This window comes from Vicia villosa, linkage group LG2 (assembly GCF_029867415.1).
Source record: "Vicia villosa cultivar HV-30 ecotype Madison, WI linkage group LG2, Vvil1.0, whole genome shotgun sequence".
NCBI classification, from domain to species: domain Eukaryota; kingdom Viridiplantae; phylum Streptophyta; class Magnoliopsida; order Fabales; family Fabaceae; genus Vicia; species Vicia villosa.
This window is the reverse complement of record NC_081181.1, coordinates 186,213,305-186,233,430: the sequence shown is the minus strand read 5'-3', so window position 1 is coordinate 186,233,430 and position 20,126 is coordinate 186,213,305. Positions and strand designations below refer to the sequence as shown.

At 40.3% G+C, this 20,126-nt stretch overlaps 1 protein-coding gene and 1 pseudogene across 1 annotated transcript; both read left to right on the top strand.

Annotated features, from left to right (window-relative positions):
- LOC131650873 (uncharacterized) lies at nucleotides 1-1,158 on the top strand. Its single transcript, XM_058920577.1, has one exon. The coding sequence runs from the start codon at nucleotides 1-3 to the stop codon at nucleotides 1,156-1,158; it is 1,158 nt and encodes a 385-aa protein (XP_058776560.1).
- A 432-nt stretch (nucleotides 1,159-1,590) lies between these two features.
- Nucleotides 1,591-18,294, top strand: LOC131650872 (uncharacterized; annotated as a pseudogene).
- The last annotated feature ends 1,832 nt before the right edge of the window (nucleotides 18,295-20,126 follow it).

Here is a 20,126-nt window from a genome sequence, read left to right as displayed (position 1 = left end):
ATGGCTAACAGTGTGACCGTCAACAAAAAGACTACGAAGCATACCTTCTCTTGCAGTTTCTACCGTGAGGATATAACACCTTTGGTTCGATTGAGCACCCGAGTTACTGGGCAAAATTTGGATGAATTCAGAAAGACTTATGGCCACATTCTGCTTATGTTAACTACTCGTATTGATGAGTGGGGTCTCTACACTCTTCTTCAGTTTTATGATTCTGAGCTGCGCTGCTTTACCTTTCAAGATTACCAACTAGCCCCTACCCTCGAAGAGTATGCACATATTCTTCAAATCAAAGTTCAACATAAGGTTCCTTTTGTGTGTGCACCTGAGAAGCCCAAAATGGATCGCATTGCTGATGCTCTTTATTTGAGCATGAAGGACGTTAAGGATAATTGGAAGCCTAATGGTGGGACCCATGGATTCTATGTGAAATTTCTGATGAGGGAAGCTGAAGCCCTTGCTGATAAGGAAAAGTGGAAAGAATTCAATGCTCTCCTGGCCGTCATGATCTCTGGATTAGTGATGTTCCCGAATATTCCAAATTTTGTTGATCTCACTGCCATTTGTCTCTTCATGGATCAAAATCCTGTACCCACTCTATTGGCCGACACTTATTATGCCATCCATTCTAGGTATGGGAAAAAAGGATCAGTTGGGGGTTGTTTACCAATACTGTACGAATGGTTTTCTTCACATTTTCCTAAAAGCGGAGCATTTGTCACTATAAGAGATTCACAGAAGTGGCCCCAAAGGATTATGGGACTTACTGCAAATGATATTGTTTGGTATCACCTCCGAACAGACATCGAGCAAGTTATAACCAGATGTGGCAGTTTTGGCAATGTTCCTCTCATAGGGACAAAAGGAGTTATCAACTATAATCCGAAGCTAGCACTGCGCCAGTTGGGTTTTGTACCGAAGGACAAGCCTTTGGATAAAGAGATATTTGAGTCCGTTTGCTTTGAAAAAGGAACCGATCCAGAAGGTTTGGAGAAAGTAAGGAGTGCGTGGAACAAAATTCATACAGAAGACCGAACTACCTTGGGGGGAAAGAATGCTATTGCTAAGAAAGCCTATACTGAATGGGTTGAAGAGAGAGTTAAGGAGCGCCTGTTACCTTTCCCGAAGGTTAGCCCTCTCTATGAACAACCACCTTAGATTTTAACTGCCACTGTACCAGCTGAGGAGTACAACCAAGTACATGTGGAAAATATCAGGTTGCGAGAAAAAGGGGAAGACGCTAAAATAAAGTATTTCTTGGTGGATCAGAAAAGGGCTGAATTAGCACATGAGGTTAAAATGCTGAAAGGAGGATCTTCCAGAGTTCAAAAAAGGGCTAGAACTGAAAAGGGTGAAAGAGCTTCCACTGTTCGTATTGAGGACCATCAAAGGGTTATAGAAGAAGCGATGAAGAAAGCAGAAGAAAAGCTCAAGCGAGAATACAGAGAAGATTTAAGGGCTCACAAGCTCAAAGTAGAGAAAGAGGCTAGGGCCGAAGTAAAGAGTTTGAAAAAGAAGCTTGAAGAGGAAACCACTCAGAGGGTAGCAATCGAGAAGAAGCTTGAAGAGGAAATTACTCAAAGGATAGCCATGGAGACGCAACTTAAAGGTAGTCATCTCTGTTCCGCTCGACTAACAGAAGAGAATGCAAAGCTCAGAAACCAGATAGCAGAAATAGAAAGTACGTCTGAAAAGGATACCCTCCCTGATTGCAAAGGATATGAGAGCTTGGTGGCCCACTGTGATATGTTAGATGGGCAGTTGTTTCGCAAAGATGTGGTGATTCAAAGTTTTGTCAAAGGAAGAGATCGAGAAGTGACCAAGAAAATGTTTGATGAAACTAAGAAGTGGAGCGACGAGCACTTCAGACAAGGAGGACCTTTTTTTTACACCAAGATGGATTAGTGTTTGAGCTTGTATTTCATGACCACCACCAGGCTTGTTGGATGGGGTCCTTTATCTTTTCTGTTGTTTGAACTATCTTGTCAATGTATGGGTATGCCCAAACTCAAAAGGAGATTATTAATGAAATTTGAGTCTTTTGTTTCCTCTTGATGCTTATCTTTTTGTCACATTGTTAAACATTCTTGATTAATATTAAATATTTTGGATACTCTGAAAATGGCACCTCACATCATATGCACACATGCACTTCATGCACACCATGCACAAACAGGTACATCAGATGATGCTCTTATTTGACTGATCAGGTTTTCTCTTTCAGCAATTGCACCTCCGCCTACACATCGCTACTACACAAGGGCTAATCATTCACTGCAAATGGATCAGTTAAGGGATGATCTTATCCAGATGAGAACCCAAGTTACTACTCAGATGGCTCAGTTCATGGAAGTCATGCAAAGCATGGCTGATCGCCAAGAAGAGCTCAGAATCAGGATGGACACAGTTGCTCAGGTTGTTGCGGATCCCCCGCAAAGAAATCCTACTGATATCCGTGTCAATGGTGAACCTGTGAACAGAGGACCTGGTGTAATTCCTCCTGCTGCCAATCAAGGTAATCCTCGTGGGCCTCCCCAGCCTACTCCTGAAGTACAAACTACACAACAGATCAGAAGGGCTGCTGCTATCCCCGTGTTGGAAGAGGACCGACACGAGGATTTGTTTCCGGAAAGTGAATGGGGATTTCCACATGATGCTGGAAGGATGTTTAGAGGTCTGGAGGAAAGGATGAGGGCAATGGAAGGCCAAGGATTGGGTATGGATATCAATGACTCGGGTTTAGTTCCTGGCGTCCGTGTGCCACCGAAATTCAAGGTACCCGACTTCGAGAAATACAAAGGGAATACTTGTCCTAAGACACATGTCCGAGCTTACTATCGCAAAATGCATGTGTACTCTGAGGATGAAGGATTGTTGATGCACTTCTTCCAAGATAGCCTGACTGGGGCATCCTTGGAATGGTATATGAGATTGGAGAGAGCTAATATCCGAAGTTGGAGGGACCTAGTCGATGCTTTCATAAAACAGTATCAGTATAATGTTGATATGGCACCGAACCGTACTCAGTTACAGAATCTTGCCCAAAAAGCTAATGAGTCCTTCAAAGAATATGCGCAGAAATGGCGCGAGTTGGCGGCTAGAGTCCAACCACCTATGCTGGAAAGAGAGATGATGGACATGTTCACCAACACTCTGGAGGGCCAATACTACTCCGCTTGCTCTGCATCCTCGAGTTTCGCCGAGTTGGTCATGATTGGTGAACAAATTGAAAGTGAGACAGAATACAGAATCCAAGTGCTGCTAGTTCCTCCTCTGGGGCTGGTGGAAAAAAGCCATACAATGGGTTTGCCAAGAAAAGGGAAGGTGAGACTAGTGCTGCTTACTATGGTGGTGGCAGAAATCAGGCTCATCAACAAGTAGCCGCTGTGACTATCCCGAATGCTCCCTTCCAACGTCAACAACAAGGGTATCTGCCGCGTCAGTATCAACAAAGGCCGAAATTGCCAGAAAGGGCTTTCGATCCGATCCCGATGACATATGCACAAGTGTTGCCATACCTCCTCGATTTGAATTTGGTCCAATTGAGGACCTTGGCCACTCCTGCTAAGTTGCCTCCTGGTTGGGATGCCAATGCAAGATGTGAGTTCCACTCTGGGTCACCTGGACATAATATTGAAAACTGCAAGGCATTGAAGCATAAAGTCCAGGATCTTCTCGACTCTAAAGCCATCGAGTTTACTCCTACTCAAGGACCTAATGTTGTTCAGAATCCTATGCCTCCCCATGGAGCTCACGCGGCAAATGCTATTGAGGTTGTTGAAGATACTCGCCTAGTCAAGGATGTGATCGAATTGGGCTCTCTGTTGCCCTTATTGAAGAAGGAATTATTGAAGATGGGTTTATACTCTGGTTGTGGAGAATGTTGTATTGATTGTATGGCCATTTCCTCAGTTTGCGATAAGGTGAAAAGGGGTATTCAACAGTTGATAGATAGTGGGTATCTACAGTTTGAACATGTGCGACGTCCTGAAATGGTTGAAAACGAAGTTAATGTGGCATCCATCCCGTATACTCCTGCCAAGATTCCAATTCCTGCCAGAGCACCTCCTTTGGTTATCACACTCCCTGGTCCTGTCCCATATAATAGTGAAAAAGCAATCCCTTGGAACTATGGGGGAGAAGTTTTCTACCAAGGGGCCAAGTACGAGATTAAAGCACCGGTTGGGAAAGAAGATGTTGATAATGTTGTTGGCATTGGAAGAATGACAAGAAGTGGTCGTATTTTCAATCCTCTCCAGAATACTCGCGATGACAATGCAGAAGCTCTAGCTCAAGCAAAAGGGAAAAGAGTGGTAGAAGATACGGTGGATCCGGGGCAAAGCTCTAACTCTGAAGATACTGTGGCCAAAGAGATGGAAGAGTTCCTAAAGATTATCAAGAAAAGTGAGTATAAAGTGGTTGACCAACTGAGTCAAACTCAATCAAAGATTTCGATCTTGCAGTTGCTCTTGTGTTCGGAGACACATCGAAACGCTTTGTTGAAACTTTTAAGCACTGCTTTCGTCCCTCCAGAGATCTCAGTGAATCAACTTGAAGGGGTGGTGTCAAACATCAATGCTGGTAATGGATTGGGATTCACTGATGCAGACTTGCCCTCCGAAGGTAGAAACCACAATAGAGCTTTGCATATATCAGTGGAATGTAAAGGGACTATGTTATCTCGTGTTCTCGTGGATAATGGATCTTCTCTGAATGTATTACTGAAGTCGTCTTTGATGAGGCTAGATTATTCTGGTGTCGAGATAAGGCCGAGTGAATTGACAGTGAGAGCCTTTGATGGGTCAAAGAGATCAGTATTTGGGAGGTTGACTTGCCAATAATGATAGGCCCTCAGCTTTTCACTATTACCTTCTTTGTGATGGATATCCACCCGTCTTACAGTTGTCTCCTGGGACGTCCATGGATCCATGCTGCTGGGGCCGTGACTTCCACATTGCATCAGAAACTCAAATTCACGACTCAAGGAAAGATAGTCACAATATGTGGGGAGGAAGAACACGTGGTAAGCCATCTTGCGTCCTTCAGGTATATTGATGTGGAAGGAGAGGTCCACGAGACGCCTTGCCAAGCCTTTGAGGCTGTCCAGACTATCAAGATCCCTTATGTTGACAATAAGAAGTTGGAGGCTCCCATGTCTTCACTAAAGGAAGCTAAAGCTGTGGTTGAATCTGGTCATCCTGAAGGATGGGGCCGAGTCTTGGATCTACCAATCAAGCAGGATAAATGTGGGATTGGATATCAGTTGGGTCAGAGTTCGTCTAATGATGCCTCTAAGAAGCCCGGAACCTTCGTTCCGATCAAGTTCTCTAGTGCTGGCATCGTCAAGGATCATATTTGCGCTGTTGATTATGATATGGATAGTGATTATGATATTGAAGAATGGATCAAGCCGTGTGTCCCGGGACAAAAGCTTCTTAACTGGTCATCTGAAGACATCATCTCAATTGCTCTTGATCAAAAGTAATATTGTTTGTTTTTGTTTATCATGCAATAATTCCTGTGTTCTGCCCAAGACACAGTGAACACATGTAGGGCCTCATTTGTTGTTTTTCAATGTTAAAATCATTAATAAAAGGACGTTTTTGCATTCAAATATTTTGTTCGCTGTCTTTCATTTTTTTTACTTTTACATTTATAATTAATAAATAAAAAAAATGGCAACGTTTCTTATTCATCATCATCCCTCCATTCTAAAATAAAGCATAAATCATAATCCATGCAGATCCACTTCCCCTCCAGATTCTGTTGACAACGATCTTGTTATGCCTCGTTATGACTTTGGCAATCCTATCTACACCGCTGAAGAAGGGGATGAAGAAGATTGTGAATTGCCTGATGAGTTGGCCAGATTGTTGAAACAAGAAGAGAAAGTGATCGAGCCACATCAAGAGCCTATTGAGACGGTGAATCTTGGCACCGAAGAGACGAGAAGGGAGGTTAAAATAGGGGCTTCTTTGAATGAGAATGTGAAAGAAAAGTTGATTGGAATGTTGAAGGAGTATTCTGATATCTTCGCATGGTCTTACGAAGATATGCCTGGATTAGATACTGATATTGTTGTGCACAGGCTACCCCTTAAAGAAAATTCTCCGCCCGTCAAACAGAAACTCAGGAGAACACGTCCTGATATGTCCAAGAAAATCCAAGAAGAGGTTCAAAAGCAGTTTGATGCAGGTTTTCTTGCTGTAACAGTTTATCCACCATGGGTCGCCAACATTGTACCTGTACCTAAGAAAGATGGGAAGGTACGAATGTGTGTCGACTATCGAGATCTGAATAGGGCGAGCCCGAAGGATGATTTCCCGCTTCCTCACATTGATGTATTGGTAGATAATACTGCTCAGTTCTCGGTTTTCTCCTTCATGGACGGTTTTTCTGGTTACAATCAAATAAAGATGGCACCCGAGGACATGGAAAAGACAACATTCATTACACCTTGGGGCACCTTTTGTTACAAGGTCATGCCATTCGGGTTGAAGAATGCTGGGGCAACCTATCAAAGAGCTATGGTGACTTTGTTTCACGACATGATTCATAAAGAGATAGAGGTCTATGTGGATGACATGATCGCAAAGTCCCATACAGAAGAGGAGCACCTTGTTCACCTGAAGAAATTGTTCGAAAGATTAAGAAAGTTCAGGTTAAGGTTGAATCCCAATAAATGTACCTTCGGAGTGAGATCGGGAAAGTTGCTTGGTTTCGTTGTAAGTGAGAAGGGTATTGAGGTCGATCCCGCCAAGGTAAAAGCTATACAAGAGATGCCTGAGCCGAGGACTGAGAAGCAGGTTCGTGGGTTCCTGGGAAGGTTGAATTATATTGCAAGGTTCATCTCACACCTTACCGCCACGTGTGAACCTATCTTCAAGTTATTGAGAAAGAATCAGGCAATAAAGTGGGATGACAATTGTCAAAAGGCATTTGATAAGGTTAAAGAGTATTTACAAGAGCCTCCAATCCTCATGCCTCCAGTGGAAGGTAGACCGTTGATTATGTACCTGACGGTCCTCGAGAATTCAATGGGGTTTGTGCTGGGTCAGCATGACGAGTCCGGTCGAAAAGAGCACGCAATTTATTACCTTAGCAAAAAGTTTACCGATTGTGAATCAAGATACTCACTACTCGAGAAAACTTGCTGTGCTTTGGCATGGGCTGCTCGCCGACTGAGACAGTATATGTTGACTCACACCACTTTATTGATTTCAAAGATGGACCCAATCAAATATATATTTGAGAAACCAGCATTGACAGGGAGGATTGCCCGTTGGCAAATGATCTTGACAGAATATGACATACAATACACTACTCAGAAGGCCATTAAAAGTAGTGTAATTGCTGATTATCTTGCGCATCAACCTGTGGACGATTACCAGTCTATGTACTTTGAGTTTCCTGATGAAGATATAATGTGCGTGGCAGAGACTTCCAAAAGTCAAGATCAAGAGGAAGGACCCGAACCAGGGGCGCGATGGACGCTCGTGTTCGATGGTGCCTCTAATGCATTGGGTAATGGTATTGGGGTTGTGCTTACTTCTCCAACAGGTTTTCATATTCCATTTACGGCCAGGATTTGTTTTGATTGTACTAATAATGTGGCTGAATACGAGGCTTGCATATATGGTATTGAGGCAGCCATTGATTTGAGGATTAAAAATCTCGCAGTTTATGGAGATTCTGCTTTGGTGATTAGTCAGATCAACGGAGATTGGGAAACACGCCACCCCAACTTGATTCCCTATAGAGAACATGTGGTGAAATTGGCTCAATACTTTGATGAGATCACCTTCGATCACATCCCTCGAGAGGAAAATCATTTGGCTGATGCTTTGGCCACTTTAGCATCCATGTTCAAAGTCAAATGGGACAATGAAGCGCCGTCAATTGTGATCAAAAGGTTGGATGAACCTGCATTATGTGGCGTCATTGATAATGTGCCTGATGAGAAACCATGGTTTTATGACATTAAGAAATTTCTGGAGACCCAAGAGTATCCTGAGGGTGCTTCCCTTACGGATAGGAAAACTCTGAAGAGACTATCCGCCAAGTTCTTCATTGCTGGAGGTGTGTTGTACAAAAGGAATTTTGATTCTGTGTTGCTCAGATGCGTGGATAGACACGAAGCAGCAAAGATCATGCAAGAGGTGCATGAAGGATCCTTTGGTACACATGCTAGTGGACACACCATGGGTAGGAAAATATTGAGAGCAGGTTATTATTGGTCTACCTTGGAACATGATTGTTTCAACCATGTGGTGGTATGTTACAAATGTCAAGTGTATGCAGATAGGGTTCATGTACCTCCGGTTCCTCTGAATGTGTTGACATCTCCTTGGCCATTTGCTATGTGGGGCATCGATATGATTGGGGAAATTAAGCCCACCGCCTCTAATGGACATCGTTTCATCCTCGTTGCTATTGACTACTTCACCAAGTGGGTTGAAGCTGCTTCTTATGCAAATGTCTCCAAGCAAGTAGTGACTCGTTTCATCAAGCACCATATAATTTGTCGTTATGGGGTTCCCGAAAGAATTATCACCGATAATGGATCCAACCTCAATAATAAGATGGTGAAGGAACTATGCGAGAACTTCAAGATCACGCATCATAATTCCTCCCCGTATCGGCCAAAGATGAATGGCGCAGTTGAAGCGGCCAATAAAAACATCAAGAAGATTGTGCAAAAGATGGTGGTCACTTATAAGGATTGGCATGAGATGTTGCCCTTTGCTTTACATGGTTATCGTACCTCGGTGCGTACTTCCACAAGGGCAACTCCCTTCTCATTAGTATATGGCATGGAAGCGATTCTTCCGGTTGAGGTTGAGATTCCTTCATTAAGGGTATTAACAGATGTGAAGCTCAGTGAAGCTGATTGGGTCCAGACCAGATTTGATCAATTGAACCTCATTGATGAAAAGAGACTGGCAGCCATATGCCATGGGCAAGCCTATCAAAAGAAGATGAAGAGAGCCTTCGACAAGAAGATTAGACCTCGACACTTTCAGGTTGGTGACCTTGTGCTCAAGAAGATCTTGCCTATTCACAATGATCCTAGGGGAAAGTGGACTCCGAATTACGAAGGGCCTTATGTCGTAAAGAAAGTCTTCTCAGGTGGCGCCATGATCCTCTCAACTATGGATGGCGAAGACTTCCCACTTCCCGTGAATGCCGATGCAGTTAAAAAATACTTCACATAAACCTGATCAAAAATAAAAATAAAAGAAAAGGAAAAGATCAGGCAAAAGAATAAAAAAGAAATAAAGTACACCCGCTAAGTTGAAAACCCGAAAGGGCGACTTAGGCAAAAAAGGGGTCCTGGTGGATTGAAAACCCGAAAGGGCGGTCCAGGCAAAAGAGGGACAAAAAGCGAATGACTGCGTCGCGCATTAGATCCTCGAGTATAGCTAGTCACCACAATTGGAGGGCTCACAAGGGCAAAGGATCAATCCATTCATCCATTTTGGAAAGCCAAGCAGAAGGAATATTGAAGATCTGCAAGGCATAGCAAGATTGGAACCCAATGGAATCTTTTCTTACGTTGCCATGTTTGTAAATGTTGTTTGTTTTCTTTTTTTTGGTGGCCACCTCCTCAAGGAGGCCGCTTCCTGATGTACTCGCCTATGTTAGGCACTTCTTTTCATTAATAAAAAGATTTTTCACTCAAAAAATTCCTACATCGTTTTATTTTTACTGTTTTGTTTACAAAAACGTCCAATTATTTTGGTAAGCATTGCATTTCTAACATTAAGGTCCTACAAAAAGAACATGAGCTAAAACAAATAGAATTGCTTAAAGATTTTGAGTACTTGGGATGATGGACGAGGTAGAACCATCATACCTGGGGCATATTTGCTTGATTTGTTTTGCAGGAAGCTCCGATCATTCAGCACAGTCAGATGCCAGCACCTACGCTTCAAGAACCCAAAGGTCTCATTTCCTTCAAAAAACCTGAGTTCATTCCTCTGAAGAGCTCTCATCCAAGGTTCAAATGCTCCGCAGTGTTGATTAGATTCCCTCATGCTTCGACAAAGATGTGGAAGTTCAAAAAGGGGAGGTGCAATCTTCAAAGTTTCCAAACATGATCACGATAATGTCTCTCAAAAGTGTCATCGTGTCTCTTTCCCCACAAATCACCTGGTGCAAGTTTTTCCCTGGAGAAGCGACTCATTAAGGGTCGGTCAAGAAACCATCTGGTGTGGCCTCGCAAAGTCAGGGCGCCAAGAGGAAGCCCCCACAGAGTGCTTAGGACGGAAGGCTCCCTCCGATGTCCATCCATCATCTCTTGCATATAGCAATCATTGCATTCATATTGCATTTACAAAATGTGTAGCATTTCCATGAATATGGAGCTTTACGCTATGAGAAAAATCAAGCATGCATCAATGCATAAGCCAAACGGGTATGTGCTCCAAAGGCAGAAGGTAGTATATCCCCAAAAGAAGTCTCATTTTCTCTCTCCAGTGTGGATTGGATACAAATTCATTCTGCACAAAGATCATTATCTCTTTGGTGATTTCCCGTTTGCTGAGTTCAATCGTTTAGATAACTCATACTTTGTGTATGGCAATTCGAATGATTGTCACTCTTGTATAATTACATCCCGCCTTTCGGCCTGAAGGAACCTTGTAGTTCTTGTGTTTCGCCAAGTCCAATGATTATTGGCATACCCTTTTAGATCTCGAGTCACCCTTCGGCTGTGTCTCTCTTTGAAGTCTAACTGAGGTTAGCAATTTGGTAAGATTCCCCTTCGGTTGGTTTCTTCCTTTTGGAGTCGTCCTTCGGCTACGTCTCCTTGTTCAAGTCTAACCGAGGTTAGCAAACTAGGATCGGATTCCCCTTCGGCTGGTTTCATCCTTTATCGAGTCACCCTTCGGGTGTGTCTCTTTTCTGAAGTTTAACTGAGGTTAGCAAAATAGGATCGGATTCCCCTTCGGCTGGTTTCATCCTTTATCGAGTCACCCTTCGGTTGTGTCTCTTTTTTGAAGTCTAACTGAGGTTAGCAAAATAGGATCGGATTCCCCTTCGGCTGGTTTCATCCTTTATCGAGTCACCCTTCGGCTGTGTCTCTTTTTGAAGTCTAACTGAGGTTAGCAAACTAGGATCGGTTTCCCCTTCGGCTGGTTACATCCTTTATCGAGTCACCCTTCGGCTGTGTCTCTTTTTGAAGTCTAACTGAGGTTAGCAAACTAGGATCGGATTCCCCTTCGGCTGGTTTCATCCTTTATCGAGTCACCCTTCGGCTGTGTCTCTTTTTGAAGTCTAACTGAGGTTAGCAAACTAGGATCGGTTTCCCCTTCGGCTGGTTACATCCTTTATCGAGTCACCCTTCGGCTGTGTCTCTTTTTGAAGTCTAACTGAGGTTAGCAAACTAGGATCGGATTCCCCTTCGGCTGGTTTCATCCTTTATCGAGTCACCCTTCGGCTATGTCTCTTTTTGAAGTCTAACTGAGGTTAGCAAACTAGGATCGGTTTCCCCTTCGGCTGGTTACATCCTTTATCGAGTCACCCTTCGGCTGTGTCTCTTTTTGAAGTCTTACTGAGGTTAGTAAACTAGGATCGGATTCCCCTTCGGCTGGTTTCATCCTTTATCGAGTCACCCTTCGGTTGTGTCTCTTTTTGAAGTCTAACTGAGGTTAGCAACCTGTTTAAGGTCCACCTTCAGCTGGTATCCTTTGATAACATTCAACACTCTTTGATTTACCGCAGAATGCAAATTTTGATGGTACTTTCGGGTATTCAATCCACTTACACCTCTCATGTCCGAAACCCAAGATGTTTGTACATTCAGGTCCAAGAAGATTGAATAGGGGCAGCTGTTGCACCCCAAAATTTGCCCATTTATTTATATCCAATTGGCTTTCATATTACATTCACGTACATACCTCATAATAAAGGGTCTGAAGTTTGATTATAGAGGATCATTTCCAATAGCACACTCCTAAAATCAGGGTTTTATTCTCTCCAAATCAAAGCTCAAGTTAAAAGATACAAATCTCATATTCATCAGGGCTTTCAGATTAGGGTTTTTGACCAAATCCAACCCTGTCGACTTTCCGGTCAAGATTTAATCAGGAGATGTTTGTGGACGCGAGATATAGCTGTCTTGAAGAAATATCATTCACTGGAGTTATTTGGTTGGAAGTTGATTGAGAATTGGTTCCGAAACGGATTAATCGGGAAATTCATCTGAAATCAGAAAAATCAGAAAATGTTGACTTTTTGGTCAAAGTCAACAGTCAAATGTTGACTTTTGGTGGAAAATCGGTCAAAGAAAGTCAAAGAAATAAATAAAATCAAGAAACATTCAAAATTTCCATTTCGGAAATGGTAGTTGAAAATGGAAAGGCTAAAAGTGGAAAGTCCCCATACTTAGAAAAATTTGAAAGAGTTTGGAAAGCGTTGGAATTGGCTGATCAGCCAACTTCACAGCACTTTTTCACGCGTTTCAAAGCTTCATTTCAAAAAAATCGAAACATCAAAGACGTTCTATTCATGTCCCTCTACATTTTTGTAGTTGAAGAGATTTTCATTAGAAGGCTAGATCATGAGATAATGAGATGTGAAGATTGAAGAGATTCATTTGTTCAAGTCACATTGCTGGGCACAAATCCAGGTCACGCATGGCACATTTCATCAAACAGTTGGTATGCCATCTTTGAAGTCAGTTTTAGAGAAATGCAAAGGCCCATAAGGTACAAACTTGGTGTAAATCTATCCTTTGTCGTGTCCTCTATGCAACTCACCGAGAATTGTATCAATTGGATCAATATTGAAGCACTTGTTAAGCTCCAAAGTCACCTCTTCGCAGAGTCAAAATTGTGCATCCGGCCAGGTCAAAATTCCAGGTCACGCATGAGCCTTTCATCAAGCACATGGCGTGCTGATTTCAAAGTTATTTTTAGAGGCTTATAGATATCCGTTGGGCTCAAGCGTGGTGCGGAATTGTTCCTTGACATGCCCTCTTCCCATTGATCTAAGATTCATAAAAGGTGGATATAGGATGAGCGAATCACGAGGGTCTAAAGTCATGTCCTCGCAAAACTCCATTTTGGTTAAGACAGGGGCCAGCCTTCATGCCACGCGAGCGCCAAAAGCAATTGTGTGCGACCATGTTTGTAAACAACTTTCTCAAAATTCCAGGAATTGTTTCAGGAAGCATTCAACATCGATGTTATTCTAGTTCATCCCCTCTTTATAATGACCACAAAATTGGTAAAAATAATGAGCCATGGATAGAGATATGCATGTGCAAAGTAGGCTCCTCATGAACATTTCCTTGGCAACACATTTAGAGCTCGAAGACCCTGCAGCATGCATCAATTCTCATCATCATCATTTTCCACTACTAACCATGCAAACACTACACATATCAAAAGCTTACACAAAACATACCATAAATATATACTCCTTGTTCATTAAGTTTAAAAGAGAATACTTTTCACTACACTACACCACACAATACCACTCCATACACTCACCACATATAAGGAGCAACTCTTCATAAACAAGGACTTCATTTTTTTTCAAACTTACTCACTTTTCCATTTCTCTCTTCACTCTCTCCATGCCCTCACCATTCCCTCCTCGTTCTCTCCCTCTTCTATCATTCCTCTAAATCACCTCACCATCTTCATCAACCCCAACAACTCTCACAAACCGGATCCACATCTTCAACACTTCAAGGAACTTCATCACCATCATCTTACTACAAGTTTCAAGAAGCATTGCACACTGAGTTTACTTCTCAGTGGAAGAATCATACATCAAGAAGCTATCGTCGACATCACCATCACTGCCAAGGAACTTCAAGATTCGTGGAGTTCTCTCTCATTTCTTTGAATCAAGATTCTTAACAAGTAAGCTCTACTCCCTAGCATTAGAAGCATGTATAGGCCTGGAACCCGTCATCAGGGATTGGGTTAGGACAATTAGAACCACCATGTTTTCAATATGTGTTGCATTTGCAATGTAAAGTTTGATTTCGGTTCCTTTTGATTGATGCCTGTTGAAGTGTTTAAATGATGTATTCGAGCTTTAGATGATTACAAGGATCATGTAGAGGTGTTTATTTCGCGCTTTGGTGGAGATGATAGAAGTTAGGGTTTGGTTGTTGTGTTCGGATCAGACATTAGAGAAAGATTTAGGAAAATCTAATGCCGGATCTGTAATCAGTGTGAAATTCTGAGGAGAAAGGCGTCAACTTTTTGCGTTTCTGGAAATTTTTATGAACCTCCACCGCAGGAGCCGCCGGAGAAGACGATCGGAGGTCTCTCCGGCACCGGCGTCTGTCTCCTTTTTGTTTGCATTCAGTTTGCGCGCGTGGCACTCATCTATTGGCCCCATTCCCATGCAATTGCTATTTTGTCTTCTTTCATATGATTAGTTAGGGATGTGTGGCACTGTGATTGGTTCAGGGTTGTTTTTTTGTCCTTTAGTAACTTAAGTGAAATGGCCCAATTGATTTCTTGTTGTGCTATGTTACGCTGTTGATCAATAAAAGGAACTATATGACATGTTAAATAATTCATGCTGAACAATACAAAATGGATAATAAAATGGAATAGTGTGATAAGAGATTCTGGGCCACGTTTACATCAATGGGCTTTAGCGCTTTGAGCTTCACACCACTCCTAATGGGCCCACGCATGCATAACAATAGAGTTTCAGTTCAAGTTTTTTACTTTTACACCCCTATGCTAAGGCAGATTTTAGTTCTATTTTAATTTGTTTCTTCAATGACTTTTGATTTATAAACCGGTTTTCTCACCAAATAAAATCAATAAAAATATGTTTTAGATTTAATTTTGTGTTTAGATAATTGTCATAATTTTTGTGGATTTTTTTGATTTGATTTACTATTTTTAATAAATATTTTCCTTAGATATATCCATTTTGCTTTTATGTTTAGTATGTTTTACAAACTAATTTGATTAGGGGCTTTAGGAGTCGAATATAATTGCCAATTTTTATTTAGTTTTAATAGACTAATCCATGATATTGTGTGTAAAAAATGAATTCCTAATTCTTTGTTTTGCTTGGTATTTGGTTAGTTTCGTTTAACTCGATTAACATGCGTCTCTAATGGATAATTGCGGCGTTTGCGCCCTCAAATTGAAATACATTCATGCAATAATGTTGGTTCCTTTTTGTACATATAATTAGGGATGTTTAGAGGTCCTAAGACCTGGAGTTGAATTTTTTAAATCATGTTTTCTTATTTTACTTGATTTTTCTTTCTCACATGTAAATAACTTGTTTTTGGTTGACGATTGTATCATAACTTGTACCGATGACCTATAGTTTTGTATGAAACTCCTTGGCATGATTTTGTGGCTGTTTAGACACCTATTAGAGGTTATTTGCTACTGACTTGTATCATTTGATTACATCTTTCTAAACTTCACTCCTAATTTGCATTCTACTAACTAGTTTTGACCTAGTTTTGTGTAGTTTTGTTAGAACTTTGTTTGCTTCAAGTTAATTGACTAACATGGATTGGTACAAGGTCTTAGACCTATAAAAGAATTAATATGCTACTGACCTCAAGTTTAGCTCATGTTTTCATTCGCTTTTTGTTTTGGTTAATTGATGTTTGTTCATTAATTGTTAAGTAACGATACATGCGATACTTTAGTAACTTCTTGTGAATACATTTGTGAGATGTTATAGTGCTTTTGTGTTTGATTTAGGACACTAATTTCCTTGGTTTGCTACTGCCCTAGGGCTTTCTTCCCTCTTTCTCACGCTTTGCCTCTTCTTTTACACTTTGATTGTTGTTAGTTTAGAAGGCGACGATTGTTTGTTCTTCCTCCACCTTTTGTGGATTGTTTTCTCTTGGGATTCATTGTGTGTAGTCTCTCTTAGGAGTAGACTTGGTTAGGGACTTTATTAAGTCACCTACCTTGCTTGTTACTTTTTCTTATCTCTTACTATATGCTTACCATGTTCCCTTAGGGTGGTGACTTCAATCTTCATTAAGATTAGTCACATAGAACAACTTAGGTTGTAGTCTATGCATGATAACATAAGTAGAGATCCCTTATCCTTGACCTTAGGGCCACTGGTAGATTATAATAACTTAGATTAGAGAATAGGTTAGTCCCCCTTTGTTCATTCTTTTTCTTTTTCAACATTAAAACACTAATAAATAAAGATGCGAATCACATTAAGAAAGTGATAGAGAAATGAGTGGGATTCATTCCCTAATTTGTTTCTCAATCACTTAGTGGCATAGAAATGAGTGGGATTCATTCCCTAATCTGTTTCTCGGTCGCTACTTAATGGGAGAGAAATGAGTGGGATTCATTCCCTAATCTGTTTCTCAAACATTAATTAATGGGATAGAAATGAGTGGGATTCATTCCCTAATCTGTTTCTTGAACATTATATAATGGGATAGAAGTGGGTGGGATTCATTCCCTAATCTGCTTCTTGATCATTATACATTTTTATGTGATTCTAATCGCAAAGTAAATTCCCCTTAAAAAATACCCAACCAAAAACACTTAAAACACTTAATAAAGGCTCAAATTAAAACAAAGTGACGAAGTGGTGCGAAACCTTGTATTGGGTTTTGTTCATCATGTAGTTACATAAAAAACACAAACCCAAGTTCATTCTTTTGCCTTGTTAGGCGCTTAAGAACAAGTTAAGTCCTTTCCAAAAGTAGGCGTATAAGTCTCCAAAGGTCGAGCATCGTGGATTGTGACCTTAACCTTTGTTCAACTAAAAAACACAAAACAAATGGAAACTATGGAGCCGAACTACGGTCGTTCTGATTCCTGAAAAGGATACGTAGGCATTGGGTCGCGGGGCCTAAGCGAACACACTTGTAAATAATTCCTTCTTTTCCCCGTATTTCTTTTGCATGTATTCGCATTTAGGTTTAGACATAGATACACCCTTTAGATAGAAACAAACATAGGTGGATACCATCGAGTACGATGGGCGCGAGGGGTGCTAACACCTTCCCCTTGCGTAACCGACTCCCGTGCCCTGTTCTCTGGTCGAAAGACCTTGTTCTTATTCGAGTTAGGTTTTCTGGTATTCCTTTCCCTCGATGGGATAAATATATTAGTGGCGACTCTGATTCCATTTTTCGCGGTAGCGACAATGGGGAAATCCGTTTGCAATCTTCTCGTTTTATTAAAGACATCAGCATTAATATGCTATCTGATGATAATTTCTCCGAGGTACGGCTGAATTATCTTACTATTTTTAGTAGAAACTATGATCTCTGCCATTGAGGATTAGCTCAACTAGAAGGATCACATTGCATTAACTCAAAGGTTTTTGCCTTGTTTCATGTTAGTGAAACCCTTCATTGGCAAGTGAATAGTGACTTATCTACCATTTTCAATAGCTTGTACCATGCCATACACATATAATGGGGAAACTTTTCTCCCACTGAATTTTCATGTACCAAAAGAAGTTGTCACCTTCAGCGTGAATGCTGAGTTCATTTCTTTTAATCGATTTCTTAAAAATTAGTGATGGATTGCTTTATTGACTTTTACATAAGCTAAGCCCGTGTTGAGTGGAGTTTGGATTACTTTATGGATGCGGCGATATCTATTGAACATAAAGTTATACCAAATGCTAATCATAATGGTATATTATATCAGTTTTATTGTGCTTTTAAAATTTTGAGTTTTTTGACATATGACTTTGGTTTCAGGCGGAGTGTGAGGAATTGCATGAAAGAGTTAAAGATGGCTTATTCAAGAGACCTACGATTGTACGTTTTTTCCACTATTTTTAGTCTAAATCATTCTGATTAATGGAATCTCTGCATAAATAGAACAATTAGTTTCCTTGTTGAAAATCTATATTTGGGTGTTTTATTGAATCTAAACATTCTGACAGTATTTTTTTTGTTTTATACATGATAGGTGGATTTGGAGGGAAAAGCTAGAATGTTTCATAAGGATATCACTAAACATGTAAGAAATAACCCTTGCATTATAATTTCTTCCATCATGTTTAATTTCTGTGTATTTGTTACAATTTATTGGCCAACACTTCTTACAAGTGACATACATTGTGTTACATACCAGTAAAATAACAAGTGCTTGAATGGACATTCACATTAGTCATACACATTTGCATGAGAATTTAATTTTGCTAAGTATTATGTGGATATAATTTTATAAATACTACTATATTATTCTTTTTAACATGGCTGGATTAGCAATGAAACAATGTGAATGTTATATGAAAATTAAGTAATTGATGAAATAATGTATCTTATAGGTAATTGTTTGTTTTGATAACTGAAATAGTTGATGAACTGATGTATTTGTTGTGTATTAAAAGATAGATTAGGTAAGATAACATCCTTAGATACTATTCATTTTATACATGCTATCTATACCTTAGATATATTCCTTATACATGTTGATGTCTTTCTATGATAATATCAATATACTGATTTAAATTGTTTTTTTTTTTTAATAGGCAATTGATTAAAGAAATCGCACTAGGGGTGCAACCCTTACAACCAAAAAACTCTAATAAGAGTTGAAACTATTAAGTGGTAGCTTGTACCAATCATAGAAAATAAACCTAGACTTAGTGTCACTATTACATAACCACCTCCAAGAATAGAACATAATGTTATAGATAATCACTTCATAGCTAAAGGAAGCATTTTCAAAAATAATGTTGTTTCTAGTGATCCAAATACTCCAAGTAAGAGCCAACCAAATGAGATTGATTTTTTCTCTATTCTTTATATTTTTCACCTTCTCTTGAATGCTTCCGAAATTCTTGAAATCTTCCAAAAAAAACTCCAATCCATCGCCCAACCAAAGATAAATTCTATCCCAAACCACTTTCAAAGCAAGACAATGGAAGAAGAGGTGTTCCAAAGTTTCCGGATGATTTGAACAAAACACACAATCTAGGGAGGGAAGATTAGACATACCTCTATGAACCAAAAGGTCTTTTAAAGGAAGTCTATTGATAAAGAATCTCCAAAAGAAAATTTTGATCTTTTTTGGAATATTTACCTTCCAAACAACTTCCAACAATTTGATTATAGAAGTTGTCCAAGCCAAATCCTTAGCGTTAGACACCGCCGTAGAAACACTAGAAACCGAAAAACAACCGTTAGAGGTTAGATTCCATTGGAAGTCGTCAACATCGGTGTTATCCGGCTCAATTCCGTTTAATAAAACCTTTAATTCCCTCAATTGAGAGGCACCGGCCGAGTCTCCCCCAAAAGAACCCGGAGGAAGCATTCGCTCGGTACCGACAATGGCATCAATGTTCCAGGAAAAGGTTCCGTTATTCCAAGAGACCACCTCACTAACCGCGCAAAGCTTATTGGTTGAAAGATCGAACAAGTACGGGAAAGAGGTACTAAGAGTTTGATCTCCCAACCAACAACTATGCCAAAAAAGAATGTTGTTGCCTCTCTTGAGCTTGCAATTGACCCAATCGGAAAATCCCTCATCGGAACTCTCTTCCTTGAAATCGTTAAGGATAACATCCTTCCACCAAGAAGAATCCTCACGGTTTAGGACTTCCTCACAAGAGGCTAACACTTTGAGTTTTGGATTGTGATATCTCAAGAGAAGAAGTTTACTCCAAATTGCTTTGTCCTCCTTCAAAATTCTCCACTTCCATTTTAGAAGAAGGGCTTTGTTCATTTCACCAACATCTCTTATTCCTAACCCTCCTTTCTCTTTGGGCTTACAAACATTCTTCCACTTCACCCAATGGATGCATCTTTTGTTGATATTTCCATTCCACAAAAAATTACTAAGATGACTTCTTATTTCTTGTGTGATTTTCTTTGGTGCTTTGTAGAAAGAAAGAGTGAAAATAGGAATAGCATTAAGCACCAAAGTAATTAACGTCACCCTACCACCGATCGATATGTTTCTACCCTTCCACCTAGATAATCTTGATTTGATATTATATCCACTAAATTGTTAATGTAAATTAAAACTATGTTGCACATCCAGTTTAAAATAAAACTCTATTTTTATTTATTTTTAAATATGAGCTTGTTTCTTTGCCTAATTTTTCTGCTTTCTGGTTATTTAATGAATCTGTGACAGTGGCTTGGAAAAGAACTTGTTTTATTGCAGAATCTTATTGAC